Here is an 18,318-nt window from a genome sequence, read left to right on the forward strand (position 1 = left end):
CTGGGATGAATAGGGAAGATGGATCATGGCCCAGAAGAGAGAAAGCTGGATAAAGGAAGCAGTTGGGGTGTGGACTCTGGATTGGTTGTTTTATATTTGGAAAGTGTGCTTACCATCTCCAGAAATGGGCTAACCCTGGGAAGGACAGTCCCTCTAGGGTCAGCAAGACCCCAGATATCAAAGCATTGGAGTGCAGAGATTAAAATACATGGTCAGGACAGAGGGGAAATTAAAGCCATGGCAGCTCCAAGAAATGACACAGGTGGCTGCCATTACCCCCGCTCCCACCCTCCACAGCTACCAGCCTCCCTTTACTCATAGGGATAATTGATTTTTTCCTCAACACTATATAAATTACTATGAAAAGAGTGCCTCAAAACAAGTTCCTTATCACCATTTGTAACTAAACTGCTATCTTTAATCTATGTAGTATCAAAATTTGGACAGAACACTGACGATGATATTTTAAATGGAACTAGAAGGTGAACTGAATAGAGATTTTTAGAATTCCAAAATAAATGTTGGGAATAATTTAAATCAAAAGACATTCTGAGGAATTTCTTGATGTCTGGTTTCTTGCCTCATCTGTGTAGCATTTACTTAGGATTTATAATTCTAGGTAGTCTTTTCACTAGCAAAATAACTAGATTTTGTATGGGCAACAATTGTAGAGCTATTCTCAGTAAACAGCAATATTATCACAGGGAAGGCAAGTCTAATTTATTTGACTTTTGGATTTACAAAAATAAAAACAGCTTCCACATGGATTTCCTACAAATAGATTATATGCTAATTTTCAGAAATTGCTTATTATTTCTGCATTATTAGATATATGCAAGTTATAACCCTGCTTAGAAATAGACCACTCTGATTTTCTGATATCCTGTGAGTAATGAGTGGTTGAGAGGGAGGACAGAATATAGATGTGTGATTGTGTTTTTGTGTGTGTGTGGAGGGGGTGTATGTGTGTGTGCATGTCCATTTTGGGAGGCATAGGGTACCTCAGTGGGCTTTTTTGTCTCTTCATGTTGAATAATGTGATATCTAATGCTATAACTTTAAAAAGTTATTAATATTTTCCTATGTCTGTTTGTTTGTTTGTTTGTTTGTTTTGTGATTCAATAGGCCAACCAGATAATCAGCCATTCACGGTTTATCATATATACATTTTTTATGGAGTAATTCAAAAATTAAAAATAAAATATATGGGAGTCAATTGATCTTGCCTCTGAAAATCAATAACTATTTCAGGTTAGCATACAATGACTGCTCTAAAAGGTGTTTAAAACTTAGTGACTTTAATCTTAGAATATGCAAGTTTCTCATTAATGCGTTTAGTTCAAAGGAAATTATATATTCTGTATTTAAACTCATACAGGAGTTCAATGTTTTGGCCTTTGACTTATAAATAAATAACTCCAGTGTAAGTATAATAAAAGCATGTTATGCTGAAAACCATTTATTCATATCGGACACTCATAGTTGTAAGAGTTGTATAGCATTAAATCATGTATAAGTCTGTACTCTTAGGAAGGAAACTGCACGATCACAGGCATAGTTTAGAGGGGAAATAATAACACAGTGGAATTCTCCTTTTGCCTTGTTTCAAACTTAAATGATGTTTCCATCAGTTCCATCAGGAAATGTCGATTCTGCCAGGTATCCAAAACAGAACAATCCAAAGCCTGTATCCTAGAGGAGCTTCAAGTCCACAGGAAAAATCACACCCAGAAGAATACAAATTCAATATAACATGAGAAGTAAAATGATAAAAGTATGCAAGGAGCTAGGGGTCAATAGACCAAGGCTGTTTCACACAGGCAAACTTTCTAGTGGTGAGGCTTATCTGAGGCTTGGAAGATGCCTAAAAGTAAACTAGAACTCAGAAAAATGGCAGCTCATTGAGGAAAGTGAGCATAGCCCAAGGAAACGTGTGAAGTTTGCGAGGAATTCAATCCGTTTACCATCATGAGCACATAAAAAGAAAGATGGCACTAAAAATGAGCACGGATGGGAAGGCAGGAGCGATATCATTGAGGGTGGTATAGGCCTCACTGAAGAACCTGGCTTTTGATCTTTCTGGGAAAGAGTTTATTTCAAAAAGGTCTTTCTAGCTTCTGTGTGATGGTTTTAAGACAGGAGAGTCCCCTGGACCCCTTCGTGAGACTTGCAACAGGGTTGTGGCTCCTTCGCTCAGCAAAAACCCCTTTTGGGAGGAGGAGCATGCAGGTGAGCTGGAGCAAGCGCTTTTGGGCTCTGGCTCCACGGCAGTGTCTAGGGGTGTTTCAGTGCTCTTTCAGCTTTGCCATCTGTGGATGGCTAAGTGTTAACCAGTTCAGTGGAGATTCAGGGTGACAGCCTTTTATACCCTGTCATCTTCGTACACAGGTTCTTGTCTGGCATTCAGGGAGAATCAGGTCACATGGACTTGAAGGATGGGGAATGCAGGGATTTTACTGAGTGATGGAGGTGGCTCTCAGCAGGATGGATGGGGAGCTGGAAAGGAGATGCAGTGGGAAGATGATCTTCCCCTGGAGTTCGACCATCCCACGGCCAGTCTCCTATCTGACTTTCCCCAGCCAAACTCCTCTTGATGTACAGACGCTTCCTCTCTTCTCTCCTTCTCTGCTGTGCCGCTCTTCTGTTCTACTGCTTATCTGTTCATGGAACCTGGCGTTTGGGGTTTTTATGAGTATAGGATGGGGAGCATGGCGGGCCAGGTTGGTTTTGAAAAAAGCAACAATTGGACAGGAAAACAGGATAACTGTTCTCATTTAGCACCACAGCTTGCAGGCTTGAAGGCGAGGCCTTTGCCAGGGAACCACCCTCTTGTCTCCTGTTCATATCAGTTGGATTTAAGAGACATAAGACCAATGGATGGGAATTGGTCACTTAACAATGTTTATACAATAGGCAACATGTGAGGTAATGGTGGGCTTTTGGTAGTACATACAAAAGTATACTATGAGTTTTAAAAATATCAAAGTGAAATATCAAATTGAAATATCAAATTTCAATTAACAATCATTGCACCTCAGATAAACTCATTGGCTATGATACTGCCACTGCACAAACTTCTATATTTCACAGGTCTTGGAACTCACTAAATGTGGGTAGGCAAAAAGGAAAAAAAGAAAAAAAAAAAAAAAGAAGCTCAAGAAAGTTTCAGATCTCTGGCTTGAGTGACTGGATAGTGGATATAATAAAAGTAGTGGGGCTCAGAGAAATAATTATATGTTGAGCAGGTAGAGTGAGACATGCCTGTGGAACATGCATGTGGATCAGCCTTCCAAGTTACTGGATTGGAATCTAAATGGTATGCAGAAATGAAATCAGAGTCCTTCGATATTGTCATCATTGTCCTAGGGGATATCAAGCACTGAAGGGCAAAGCAACATATTTTAAGCAGAAATATTGCAAAAACTGTGAGATGCTGGCCTGCAGGAAAGAAGAGCCTTGAGGTTTTTTGGTTTGTTCCACTTTCTCCAAAGTAGAAGTGATTTCAGATTCTATCTCTAGACCATTTTTAAAGGATGAGAAAAAAGGTTATTTGCTACTATTACTCTAAATTAGCTATACTGACATTTTGAAATCTGTTTTAACTATTTAGGTTTATATCACAGATGCATTGAAAAAAAGAAAGGCAATGGGTTAGGAGAAAGAAAGTATTCAGATCAAATCAATGTGTAGATGGAATGAGATTGAGTCCACAAGAGTTGTGTCTGTTCTAGGACTCAGTCAATTTAAAATAATGGAATACATTCTTGCCCACCACCACAGCTCCCCAAAAGTAGCCTAATATTAACAATGTTTTTATCGGGCTATTGAAACCTCAAGTATATTTGTAGTTGAAGCACCAAGATGGATCAGCGAGATTCTTGAAATTTCTTCCAATCTAGTGACCCTAATTTTTTAATGAAGTATATGAAATAACAGTGTTTATTGTACCTTAATCCAATTAATAGAAATATGAGTGACAACATTCAAACATTCAACAAATATTTAATGAACATTCACTGTTTTTCAGGCACTGTTTTAAGTGCTGGGCTTTAGAATGGAACAAAAGAAAGTCTCAGAGGAGATATGCTGTAAATATACAAACGTTAATGTATCAGGTAGAGATAAATGCTATAAAAATGAATAAAGCTGGGTGAATAGAGAGGAGATGAAGTTGGCAGTCACACTTTTTGTGAAGAATGATCAATATATCTAAAATTTTGACATCTGACAATAAAAATAATACACAGATTTGCATCTGCGTGAAATTTGCAAAATAAACAAATTCTGTCTTCTAGTATTTTTAAACTTCAGTTTCAGAAATAAAATATATTTCAAACTCTTGAAGTGATTTGGCATTTATTCGCATGAACTATGTAATATTAGATTCTGTACTAACTGGTTAATATACATTTTTACTATTTTTTAGATTTACATGCTTTGTATGTATTTGTGAAATATGTATGCCTTCACAAAATTTAAAGTTCCAAATTTACTAGTTTTTAGTTTATTGTTTTATAAAAGAATGTCTTTCATTTTGTTTCCTTTTTTCTCTAATTAAAAATCTATATAATTTTTTACCTTTATTGAAGTATTATATAATTGAAAAATAAATATTGTATATATTTGAGATACATGCTTCCACAACTCTGTGATATTCTCCCCAAATATCAATAATACAGTCTAGTCCTAAGAAAACATCAGATAAATCCAAACTGAGAAAGATGCTACAAAATACCCCGCTGGTGCTCCTCTAGAGGATCAAAGTTATGAAAGACAAGGAAAGAATTGGAAACGGTCACAGATTAGAAGTGACTAGGGAGGCATCATAACTAAATGCAATGACAGATCCTGGATTGAGTCCTAGAACAGCAGGAAAAAAGCATTAGTGAAACCCTGGTGAAATCCAAGTATAATCTGTATTGGAGGGAATACCACTTTACTTAAGATAGTATTTTCATTTGGACAAATGTACCAGGTTATGTAAAATGTTAATATTAGAGGAAGCTAGGTAAAAGGTATGAGAACCCTATCTTTCCAACTACCTTTTCAACTTTTCTCTAAATCTAAAATTTTTCCAAAATAAAAAGTTTATTTATGAAAATAAAAACAAACTTCCACCAAAATTTTTATTGAAGAAGTTGGACACTTAAATGATGGTACCTTTTTAGCTAATCAAAATCCTGTTTTAGAAAACAAAATTATGAAATAAGGTTTAAAAAATGTACAGTAACAAAAACCAAACACAAACTATATACAGTATTATCCATATGTGTATCTGTATACATACATAAAGATTCTTTATATGCAATTTAAAATAATCATAGTGTATTATCATTGGTTATTTCAGGAAAAAAATGAAATAATGCCTGTTCAATTTTTTTTCTTTAAACCTTTTTGTTTCTTTCAGATCCCCTATAAAAGTAACTGAAAAAATTTTATAGGGAAGCGATATTAAAAGTAACTCTTGAATACTTATTTGTTGGTATGCTATACTCAAATACTTTTTAATTTTTCAGATAAATAGACTACAGTTTCACATTATATATTCTTACTTTTATAAGGGCCTTTTATGAAGATTAATAAAACATTTTAATTAACTAAAACATGAAGTTTCCCTGTACTATAAATATTATATCACCCCAAACTCAAATTATTAGTGTACAATTTGGACCATGACTAAATGAAATGAAATTCTCCCTCTCTCCCTCCCACTCTCTTTATTCTTCTCCCTTCCTCCCTCAGATATATAGATAGATAGAGCTATCTATAGCTATCTATATAGAGATAGATCTATCTATAGCTATCTATATCTATATCTGAGGTATGTATCTATATATAAAGATATATCTATATCTATACATAAAGATATATCTATCTATATCTTTAAATACAGATATATATGAATTATTCCATACCTTAGATAGTTGGCTAGATATTTAGGTAAATATGTAAAATGTAGGATATGCACCAATTAAGTACCCATTAACACTGGTGACCTTTTGTGGTTGGGATTCACTTTCTACTTTCTATATTTCTGTATTGTTTAATTTCTTTTGAGCAATAACATAGTTTGTAATAAAGTATATAGCAAAGTTATCTTTTAATATTAAAATATTAAATAAACTTAAAATTTTAATATTAAAATCTTTATATGGTAAACACTTTTTCAAATTATCTTATTCAAAGTTAGAAAGTGAAGACTAAGGAACAATGAAATGTTTTTGAAAAAGCCCTTTCTACCATGATGATTTGATGAACTGGGCATATTACCAGCTTGCTGAGCTATTGTTAGGAACAAAATTGTGGAAACACTATGATTTTGCATTCGCTTTTTGACTGGCCGTTATTGTTCAGATTGCTTAAACAGTTCAACCGTACATATTTAATCACTGCATAGAAAACTTAATTCTAGGGAGTGATAAGCAATCAGGATAATGGAAGAAAAACGTGGCTTGTCCCCAAATAAGCACAATGCGTTATTAGGTATCAAATGAAATTTTAATCTATTTTTGTAGGAAACAGAGCTAAACTGTGATGAATGTTCTTTACATTATTGTAGAATATCCCAGACTTTTTAAAAAGTACATGGTATGTGTTAAAGTGTAAATATCATAGATTATTCCTAGAAATTTTATAATTTTCAAGCCAGCTCTCAGCTTATATCCACAAGAGGACATGCTGATATTTTGGAAGCATTTAACCCATTCATAGAAAACAACTTTTAATTTTGTTTTAGATAGATGGCTAGATAGATGGGAAAATATGTTGAAACTTTTTGTTTTTCTCTGTGGAGAATCTACCTTACAGAGCATTTTGTTTCCCAACTGACCCTGACTACTTACCATTTGTAAAGTGAGACTTGGTCTACATGAATAGCTTTCCTTCCTGTTTTTATTAATATCTTAGGATTGTCTGAAAAAAATAAGCCATCTTCAACCTTTCTGTCACACTTTCTCATTGCTCTAAAAGTAAGACAGAAATGCATTAACATTTGCATAAATCAGTATTCTGTACCTAGAATTAAATGTGTTTTGATTTAGAAGAAAGTATAGAGGAGGTGATTCTTGTTCCCTGAGTACAAGCTCGGGGAACATTTACTTCCTGAGAGATGAATTAGAAATATGTTATGTCAATTAAAATATGCTGAAGGTGTTTAAAACAATGATGTGTCTATTATTTAACTGTCACTGATAGGAAATTGACTGCAAAACTACTGTCTAGAGTTCAGAATTTACTCTCATCTGTGTTTCTTTTATTCACTTTTCAAGACAAAAAGTATCAACTACTGGATTATAAGTTCAACCTGGAATCTGAAAATCAAATTCCTTTTTTTTCTCTCCTTTATTTCTCATTGCAGATGATAAAGATACTGCCATTGAAATTCAGCTGTGGCAGTATATGTGATTAAGCTAAAGTCTAATTGGCTTTGCAGTGTTAGCAGAAGCCAAAATTTAACAGTTGATTTTTTTCCCTCGTATTAAAATAAACCTCTGTGATTCACAGTCTCAGAGAACAGAATTCTGTTGATTAAGAAAGTCTTTTTATGGGCAATAAAGAGCTGATTATAAGAATTAAAACTTAAAGTTTAAAGTCATATTTTTTCTGAATGTTTTATAATGTAACATTGTACAAACTTATTTAAAAGCATAAATATTTGAGATACTAGCATAAATATTTTCAAAGTATGTGAAAGCCATCAATGATTTGAAAGGCAAGCCTAGATTTCATTTTAAGTAATATTCAAAGTGACTGTATTCACAACAATTCACTTTTTAGAATGAGGTAAACTCAACACAAACAAAGACTGGATGTGTTTCTGGCAGCTCTACATCTCTCTGTGGCCACCACAGGGATTTATTTGGTGGTATGCTCCACTTACAAGGCAAACCAAAGTGTTTCTGGTGGTGATTGAAGTAAACGAGTGCCAGAGAACTAGGACACGAAATGAGAAAATATTTCTCTGACAGGCTTTAAACTGGCTATTATTTTTCTCCAATGTCTCCCTCTGGAGTTCTTTAACCAGACCTTGCCCAAAACCTAGAGGCTAGCTTTCTCCAGGCTTGTAATTCTAAAGTTATTAGAGCTGTTCCATTTGACTACGCTTTCTATGATTTAAAAATGAAAAGCTTATTGAAATAGTCTATTGAAAATATTTTTAACAATGAAAATTTGATCATGGTAACGAAGCTTCTAGTTGAACTCAATATTTGATCTGAATGGTTACATTGTATTTTTGAATCATTCCATGAATTGAGAATGCATTGACCAATAGTGCCTAATAAATAATATCATCTCATTTTTATTTCTGGTGTGAAATAAATAGTAGTTATAAAATGGATCCTCACAATCACATATTTCGGATCATAGTGACAAAATTTCACATTTTTTTAAAAAAAAGATTACATACTTTCCTCATTTTAATATACTCTCCTAAAACTAAAATTAGAGCTGCTAGAGTCATAGTATATGCTGGTTATTTGTTCTTTAAACTCATATATGGATAAGTGGAGATATCCGTGTCCAATGTAGAGAAAAAACAAACAATGGTGCCCAATTCTCCATTCCAAATGCAAGGAAGTAATAAGAAATTTGAGACAGACTGATTCCTAAGAATAAATGTTAAGAAGTTTCTGAAAATTAAGTTGGTTGTAAACTCTGAATACTACAATAAGGTTTACTAAAATTGTGGTGAAATATAAAAACCATTAGGAAAAAAAATGAGAATAGCATAAAAGATCACATTCCAAGTGCCTTCATTGTTATATCAAAGAAAGCAACTTTTTGTATAAAATATATACTTAAAATCATGAGGAATTATCATTAAGGAATAAAACATTTAAGTCTCATAATCTGTTAGAGATTTAAAAATTTTACTATTTTGGGCTAAATGCTAGATTCCTAAATTAAGATTTGAAGCATATAACCCATTGAATTTGTATTATTAATTTTGTAATTAAAGTAAAATGTTCAACTGATAGAGCTTTTATGAGCATTTTTATCAATACTCTCCATAAAACCTCCTTTAAAAAAAAAACAGTAAATCAAAAGAAGGAATAGAATAAAAACAAAGGACTGTCAATTTTTCAAGAAAAACACTTATTTAATTCTCATTTATTCTTTGCAGACACCTGTTGGAAGTGGATGGTAACATAGGTGACTAAACTAATTTTTTTGTTTGTTTGTTTTAGGGGCTGATGTTATCAACTTTGATGGCCATGTTGTGTTACCATATAGATTCAGAAACAAGAAGATGAAAACACTGAAAGATGTCATTGCCTTGAAATTTAAGACATCTGAAAGCGAAGGAGTAATCTTGCACGGAGAAGGACAGCAAGGAGATTACATTACCTTGGAACTGAAAAAAGCCAAGCTGGTCCTCAGTTTAAACTTAGGTATGTTCTGATTCTCAGTACTATTCTTTCCATTATGGATGTTCCCATTAGGAAAACGTTCATGTTGCTCAATTCTTTAAAATGTAAATTATAAAAAGAGCTCATATTATGTTGTCAATTCATTCTTAATGTATAACCGTTGGTACATAATGAAATACCTATTCATTCAAAAAATATTTATTAAACACCTCTGCTATACAAGGTGCTATACTAGTCTTTGGCCTATAGCAGGGAACAAGTAGACAAGATCCTTAAGCTCATTAAGTTCATGACCTAATGGAGGTATCAGACAATATAGCATTTATTATTCTTATTTTAAAACAACTAAGCAAACATGAGTGACTTCAAATAATAAATATGAACCAGTTGAGAAGATTAATATCATAAAGGGAATAGGTTAATATGTCCTGTTCAAAGGCAACGGGGCCAATATTGGAAAGTGTAGTGACGAAAGCCTGCTCTGAGGAGAAAATATTTAAGATGAGATCTGAGTGATGAAAAGAAATTAGCCATGAAAACATGAGAGAAATGGGATTACATAGGAAGAGAACATTGAAGACAAAAAGCATGCTCAAGAACCAGGAAGGATGACGCTGTGCATAAATGCTGTGGGTTGTTAAGACAAAAGATGAAATCCAAGAGGTGGAAATTGCCCAAATCCTGTGGGATCCTGCATGGCATGCCAAATTGTTTAGATATTATTTTTAAGAATAGGAAGCTGTTGGAAGGCATTAAACTGTCTGGCTTTATCATCTTATTTTTAACAAGTGCATTGAGACTTCAAGAATTACTTGTGTAGATATGAGAGTCGCAGCAGAACTTCTGCACAGTTTGGGTGAGAGAAAGTACTGCTTGTATGAGGTGGTTATCAGGGGAGATACAGAGAAATATTTCAATTAAGGAAATTATTTTAGTGGTACATTCAGCATGACTTATGACGGGTTGGATATAGCGTAAGAAGAAAAGAGTAGAAATAAAGAATGAGCCCTAGGATTTGGGTTTCAGCACCAAATGGACATTAGTGTCATTTTCAGAAATAGAGAAGACTTTAGGAGGAACTCTAGAGATCAGTTTGGACATGGATAATTCTGCTTATTAAACATCTAAGTAGAACTTTCTATTATGGAAGTTGAGAAACAAGACTGAGAGAAGACTAAAATGGAGACTAAGTAGTCGTGAATAGTGAGTAGGAGAAAATGAAGAAAGTGTAGTATCACAGAAATCAAGGACACAAAAGTAGTTGTCAACTGTTGAATTCCTCTAAATGTCACGTAAGATGAAGATGGAGAGGCAAATATTGGGCTTAATAGCATGGAGGTTACTGTTAATTTCCATTCAGTGGAATGGAAAAGACAAATTTTCTAGGTAAAGAAAGAATGAAAGGCATAAGTAAATATTTTGACTACAGTTAACTAGAGAGAGAGAACACAGAGAAATGAAATGTTGGCCGCTGAAAGATCTGAATTTAAAGAAGTTATTGTTTTATGTGGGGTTGTTGTTGTTTTTATTTTTTATTTTTTTTTAATTTATTAACTTATTTTTGAGTCAGAGTCTCACCCTGTCACCCAGGCTGGAGTTCAGTGGCATGATCTCTGCTCACTGCCACCTCCACCTCCTGGGTTCAAGTGATTCTCCTGCCTCAGCCTCCTGAGTAGCTAGGATTACATGCTCCCCACACCATGCCTGGCTAATTTTTGTATTTTTAGTAGAGAGAGGGTTTCACCATGTTGGCCAGGTTGGTTTCGAACTCCTGACCTCAAATGATCTGCCTGCCTTGACCTCCCAAAGTGCTGAGATTACAAGCATGAGCCACCATTCCTGAATCTGTTGTTGTTTTTTAATGGACAATAACAATGTAGGTCTGTATGTTGATGATGTAGCTAGGATTTACTTAAAGCTAAAGTGAAGATCTGCAATATTGGTACTGGCATTCAAAATTATAGTTTTGGCAGAGTAATGGTACCTCTTTCTCTTTTTTTTAAATTTAAGTTCATGGGTGCACGTGAAGGATGTGCAACTTTGTTACGTAGGTAAACGTGTTCCATGATGGTTGTCTGCACAGATCATCCCATCACCTAGGTATTAAGGCCAGCATCCATTAGCTATTCTTCCTGATGCTCTCCTTCCTCCCCACCCAACCCTCTGACAGGCCCCACTGTGTGTTTTTCCTCCCCATGTGTTTATGTGTTCTCATCATTCAGCTCTCACTTATAAGTGAGAACATGTGGTATTTGGCTTTCTGTTCCTACATTAGTTTGCTGAGGACAATAGCCTCCAGCTCCATCCATGTCCTACAAAGGACAAGATCTCATTTCCTTTTATGGCTGCATAGTATTCCATGGTGTATATGTGCCACATTTTCTTTGTCCAGTTTATCATTGATGGGCATTTAGGTTGATTTCATGACTTTGCTATTGTGAATAGTGCTGCAATGGACATATGTGTGCATGTATCTTTATAATAGAATGACTTATATTCTTTTGGGTTTTATACTCAGTAATGGAATTGCTGGATCAAATGGTATTTCTGCCTCTAGATCTTCGAGGAGTCTTCACACTGTCCTCCACAATGATTGAACTAATTTACCCTCCCACCATCCGCATAAAAGCTTTCCTTTTTCTCTGCAGCTTCACCAGTATCTGTTGTTTTTTGACTTTTTAATAATAATCATTTTGAGATGATATCTCATTGCAGTTTTGATTTGCATTTCTCTAATGATCAGGGATGTAGAGCTTTTTATTCCTTGCTTGTTGGCCACATGCATATCTTTTTTTGAAAACTGTCTGTTCATGTACTTTGCCCACATTTTAATGGGGTTGTTTGTTTTTATCTTGTAAATTTGTTTAAGTTCCTTGTAGAAGCTGCATATTAGACCTTTGTCAGATGGATAGATTGCAAAACTTGTTTCCTATTCTGTAGTTTGTCTGTTCACTCTGATGATAGTTTCTTTTACTGTGCAGAAGCTCTTTAGTTTAATTATATCCCATTTGTCAATTTTTGCTTTTGTTGCAATTGCTTTTGGTATCTCCATCATGAAATCTTTGCCTTTGCCCATGTCCTGAATGGTATTGCCTAGATTTTCCTCTACGGTTTTTATAATTTTTGGTTTTATGTTTAAGTCTTTAATTCAGCTTCAGTTGATTTTGTATATGGTGTAAGGAAGGGGTCCAGTTTCAGTTTTCTGCATATGACTAGCCAGTTCCCCCATCTCCATTTATTCAATGAGAAATCCTTTCCCAATTGTTTATTTATGTCAGGTTTGTTGAAGATCAGATGGTTGTAGGTGTATGGTCTTATTTCTGAGTTCTATACTCTGTCCCATTGGTGTAGGTGTCTGTTCACACAAGTACCATGCTGTTTTTGTTACTGTGGCCTTGCAGTATAGTTTGAAGTTGGGTAGTGTGATGCCTCCAGCTTTGTTCTTTTTACTTAGGATTGTGTTGGCCATTAGGCCCTTTTTGGGTTTCATGTAAATTTTAAAATAGTTTTTTAAAAATTCTTTGAAGAATGTCAGTGGTAGTTTTATGGGAATAGCATTGAATCTATGTATTGTTTTGGGCAGTATGGCCATTTTCATGATGTTGATTATTCCTATCTTCCTATCCATGAGCATGGAATGTTTTTCCATTTATTTATGCCATCTCTGATTTCTTTGAGCAGAGGTTTGTAGCTTTTGACAAGGTCCTTCACTTCCCTTGTTAGCTGTGTCCTAGGTATTTTATGTTATTTTCAGTAATTGTGAAGGGTGGTTCATTCGTAATTTGACTCTCTGATTGCTTGTTGTTGGTTTATAGGAAGGCTTATGATTTTTGCACATTGATTTTGTATCCTGAGACTTTGCTGATGTTGCATATCAGCTTAAGAATCTTTTTGGCTAAGATGATGAAGTTTTCTAGGTATAGGATCATGACATCTGCAAAGATAATCTGATTTCCTCTCTTCCTATTTGAATACCCTTTATTTCTTTCTCTTCACTGATAGCCCTGGTCAGGATAGCCAATACTATGTTGAATAGTCACGGTGAGAGAGGGCATCCTTGTCTTGTGCCAGTTTTCAAGGGGAATGCTTCCAGCTTTTGCCCATTCAGTATGATACTAGCTGTGGGTTTGTCATAGATGACTCTTATTATTTTGAGGTATATTCCTTCAAAACCTAGTTAACTGAGAGTGTTTAATATGAAGGGATGTTAAATTTTATTGAAGTACTTTTCTGCATCTACTGAGATAATCATGTGGTTTTTGTCTTTATATCTATTATGTGATTAATCACATTTACTGATTTGTGTATACTGAACCAACCTTGCATCTCAGGGATGAAGCCGACTTGATTGCAGCAGATACACTTTTTGATGTGCTGCTGGATTCAGTTTGCCAGTACTTTGCTGAGGATTTTTGCATAGATGTTCATCAAAAATATTGGCGTGAAGTTTTTGTTGTTGTTGTTGTTGTTGTTGTGTCTCTGCCAGGTTTTGGCCTCATAGAATGTGTTAGAGAGGAGTCCTTCCTTTTAAATTTTTTGGAATAGTTTAAATAGGAATGGTATCAGCTCTTCTTTGGACCTCTAGTAGAACTCAGCTGTGAGTCTGTCTGGTCCTAGGCTCTTTTGGTTTATTTACTATGAAATTACTGCCTCATTTTCTGAAGTCATTATTGGTCTGGCTTAGGGAATCAATTTCTTTCTGATGTAGTCTTGGGAGGGTACATGTGTCCAGAAATCTATCCATTTCTTCTCGATTTTCTAGTTCATGTGCATAGAGGTGTTTATAGTATTTTCTGATGGTACAGAGAATAATATAAAAATTATAGAGACCTATAAACATATTTCTGTAGGGAAATACAAATGTATTTCTGTGGGGTCAGTGGTGATGCCCCCTTGTCACTTCTGGTGTGTTTATTTGAAACTTCTCTCTTTTCGTCTTTATTAGTCTAGCTAATGGTCTATCTATTTTATTAATTATTTCAAAAAAACAGTGTATTAGTCCATTCTCACACTGCTGTAAAGAACTGCCCAAGACTGGGTAATTTATAAAGGAAAGAGTTTTAACTGACTTACAGTTTCACATGACTGGAGAGGCCTCAGGAAACTTACAATCATGGCTGAAGGGGAAGCAAACACATCATTCTTCACATGGCAGCAGGAGAGAGAAGTGCAGAGTGAAGTCAGGGAAAGCCCTTTATAAAACCATCAGATGTCATGAGAACTCACTCACTATGATGAGAACAGCAAGGGGGAACCACCCACATGATCTAATCACTTCCCATGAAGTCCCTTCCCCAACACATGGGGATTATAAATTGGATTACAATTCAAGATGAGATTTGGGTGGGGACACAGAACCAGCTCATAGTAACCAGCTCCTGGATTCATTGACTTTTGTGTTTTTGTTTTTGTTTTTGTTTTTTGAAGGATTTTTTGTGTGTGTGTCTCTGTATTCCTTCAGTTTAGCTCTGATCTTGGTTATTTCTTGTCTTCTGCTAGCTTTGGGATTTGTTTGCTCTTGGTTCTCTAGTTCTTTTAGTTGTGATGTTAGGTTGCTAACTTAAGATATTTCTAGCTGTTTGATGTGGGCATTTAGGGCCATAAATTTCCCTCTTAACACAGTTTTAGCTGCATCCCAGAGATTCTGGTACTTTGTATCTTTGTTCTCATTAGTTTCAAAGAAAATCTTGATTCCTCCCTTAGTTTTATTATTTACCCAAGAGTCACTAAGGAGCAAGTTGTTCAGTTTCCATGTAGTTGTGTGGTTTTAAGTGAATTTCTTAATCTTAAGTTCTAATTTGATTGTGCTGTGGTCTGAGAGACTCTTTGTTATGATTTTGGTTCTTTTTCATTTGCAGTGGAGCGTTTTACTTTCAATTATGTCATCAATGTTAGAGTAAGTGCCATGTGGTGATGAGAAGTATGCATATTCTGGTGTTTTGGGGTGGAGAATTCTGTATATATCTATCAGGTCTACTTGATCCAAAGCTGAGTTGAAGTCCTGGATGTCTTTGTTAATTTTCTGCCTTGACAATCTGTCTAATATTATCAGTGGGGTATTAAAGTCTCCCATTTTTATTGTGTGGGGATCTAAGTCTTTTTGAAGACCTCTAAGAACTTGCTTTATGAATCTGGGTGCTCCAGTACTGGGTGCATATATATTTATGACAGTTAACTCTTCTTGTTGAATTTAACCTTTTACCATTATTTAATGCCCTTCTTTGTGTTTTTTGATTTTTGGTGGTTTAAAGTCTGTTTTGTCAGAAACTATGATTGCAACCCCTGCTTTTCTCTGTTTTCCATTTGCTTCTTAAATTTTTCTCCATCCCTTTATTTTGAGCCTATGTGCATGTTTGCATGCGAGATGGGTCTCGTAAAGACATCATACTATTGGGTCTTGACTCTTTATCCAGCTTGCCTCTGTGTCTTTTAATTGGGTCATTTAGCCCTTTTACATTTAAGGCTAGTATTGTTATGTGTGGATTTGATTCTGTCATCATGATGCTAGCTGGTTAGTTTGCAGACTTGTTTATGCAGTTGCTTCATAGTGTCACTGGTCTGTGTATTTTGGTGTGTTTCTGTAGTGGCTGGCAATGGGTTTTCCTTTTTATATTTAGTGCTTCCTTCAGGACCTCTTGCAAGGCAGGTCTGGTGGTAACAAATTCCCTGAGCATTTTCTTGTCTGAAAAGGATCTTATTTCTCCTTCACTTATGAAGCTTAGTTTGACTGGATGTGAAGTTCTGGGTTGGAAATTCTTTTCTTTAAGAATATTGAATATTGGCCCCCAATCTCTTCTAGATTGTAGGGTTTCTGCTGAGAGATCCGCTGTTAGTCTGATGGGCTTCCCTTTGTAGGTGACCTCGCCTTTTGGCCTTTCTCTCTGTATGACTTTAACATTTTTTCTTTCATTTCAACCTCAGAGAATCTGATGATGATGTGTCTTGGGGATGATCTTCTCATGGAGTATCTTACTGAGGTTCTCTGCATTTCCTGAATTTGAATGTTGGCCTTCTTGCTAGGTTGGGGAAGTTCTCCTGGATCATATCCTGAAGTATGTTTTCCAATTTGGTTCCATTCTCCCTGTCTCTCTCAGGTACCCCAATCAGTTGTAGGTTTAGTCTCTTTATATAATCCCATATTTCTCGGAGGTTTGGTTCATTCCTTTTCATTATTTTTTTCTCTATCCTTGTCTGCCTGTCTTATTTCACAAAGATAGTCTTCAAGCTCTGAGATTCCTTCCTCTGCTTTGCTTGTCCTGCTATTAATACTTGTGATTGCATTGTGAAGTTCTCACAATGTGTTTTTCAGCTCTAACAGGTCAATTATGTTCCTCTCTAAACTGGGTCTTCTGGCTATCAGATCCCATATTGTTTTATCATGATTCTTATCTTCTTTGCATGGTGTACCACATGCTCCTTTACCTCAGTGAAGTTTGTTATTACCCACCTTCTGAAGCCTATTTCTGTCGTTTCAGCCATCTCAGCATCAGTCTAGTTCTGAGCCCTCCTGGAGAGGTGTTGCAGTCATGTGGAGGAAAAGGGGCATTCTGGCTTTTGATTTTTTAGCATTTTTGCATTGATTGCTTCTCATTTTTGTGGGTTTATCTACTTCAATGTTTGAAGTTGTTGATTTGGGATGGGGTTTTGTGGGATTTGTTGTTGTTGTTTTCTGTTTGTTTGCTTTTTTAAATAGCCCTATTGAAGTCTGGCCACTCATCCATAGGGCTATTGTGATTTGCTGGGAGTCCACTCCAGACCCTAGTTGCTTCAATTTTTCCTGGAACTAGAGGTATAATATTATCAATGAAGGCTGCAGGACAGCAAAATGGCAGCCTGCTCCTTTCCCTAGAAGTTTCATCCTAGGGATATACTGACCTATTGTTGGCCCAAATGTGCCTGGAGACGTGGCTGGAGAACCCTGTTGGGAGGTCTCACTCAGGAGAAATGAGATCAGGGATCAACTTTAAAAAGCAGTCTGGCTGCTTTTCAATAGAGCTGCTGTGTGCTGTATTGGAGATTTCTTCAGCCTCTAATCGGTTTGGACTCTCCAAGGCCCATAGGCTGGACTCGCTGAGAAGCCTGAATGTCCAAGTTGGTGACCTGCCCCACCCCTCAGGCACTTTGTCCCATGGAGAACAGAGGCAAGGGTGGCCAGAGGCCACAGCTGGGAGGACCTGCCCTGTGAGGGAGTGGATGGGAGGATGGGGCACTTAAAGAAGCAGTCTGGCCATGCCTTCACAAAGCAGCTGTGTTGCGGTGGGGAACGGCCTTTTTCCCCATCAGCTTGGACTCTCCAAAGCCCACAGGCTGTGGAATGACTGAATCGTCCAACATACCCAGGTGGTGACCCTCCCTTCCCTTGGTCACCCCATCCCAGGGATAGAAAATAGCTCTGTCATACAGGCAGGTGTGGCTAGAGGGCCCCAGCTGGGAGGTCCCACCCAGTAGGAGGAATGGATCAGGGCTCTGCTTAAAGAAGCAGTCTGACCATGATCTGGCAAAGCCACTGTGTTACGCTTCGGGGAACCCTTCCTCCTCATCTGGACCCTTTGGACTCTCCACAGCCCACAGGCTAGAATGGCCCAGTCGACCAAATAGCAGAGATGGTGTCTGTACCTCCCCTCAAGGTTCCGTCTGGTCTCAGGCAGGCTTTGCCCTCTTGCCAGTGGCTGGCTGAAATTCCAAGCCAGTGGGTCTTATCTTGTAGGGTGCCATGGAAATAGGGCCCGCAGAACAGTGCTACTCGGCTCCCTGGATTCTGCCCCCTTCCTAGGGGTATGTGCAGACCTCCCACCTTGTCTGAGTTACAGACACCTTTGTTGGAAATCCCAGGGTGGAGTTTGTAAAGCTCCACTCTGTCTCTCTGCATGGTTGAGCGGTTGCTCTGCCAAGACTCCACACAGCTCTGTGTGTCAGGCCCAAGGCTCTGGTGTCATGGGCTCACAAG

The 18,318-nt window shown here is 36.6% G+C and overlaps 1 protein-coding gene across 1 annotated transcript in view; it reads left to right on the forward strand.

The window, feature by feature from the left end:
- The window catches only part of CNTNAP2 (contactin associated protein 2), a 2,249,322-nt gene that overhangs the window by 939,006 nt on the left and 1,291,998 nt on the right, over nucleotides 1–18,318 (forward strand). Inside the window, exon 5 of the mRNA XM_001094652.5 lies at nucleotides 9,189–9,392. Within this exon, the coding sequence (XP_001094652.1) occupies nucleotides 9,189–9,392 (204 nt within the window). The remainder of the gene's footprint in view (nucleotides 1–9,188; nucleotides 9,393–18,318) is intronic.

The sequence above is a fragment of the Macaca mulatta genome, chromosome 3, assembly GCF_049350105.2.
Source record: "Macaca mulatta isolate MMU2019108-1 chromosome 3, T2T-MMU8v2.0, whole genome shotgun sequence".
Lineage (NCBI taxonomy): Eukaryota > Metazoa > Chordata > Mammalia > Primates > Cercopithecidae > Macaca > Macaca mulatta.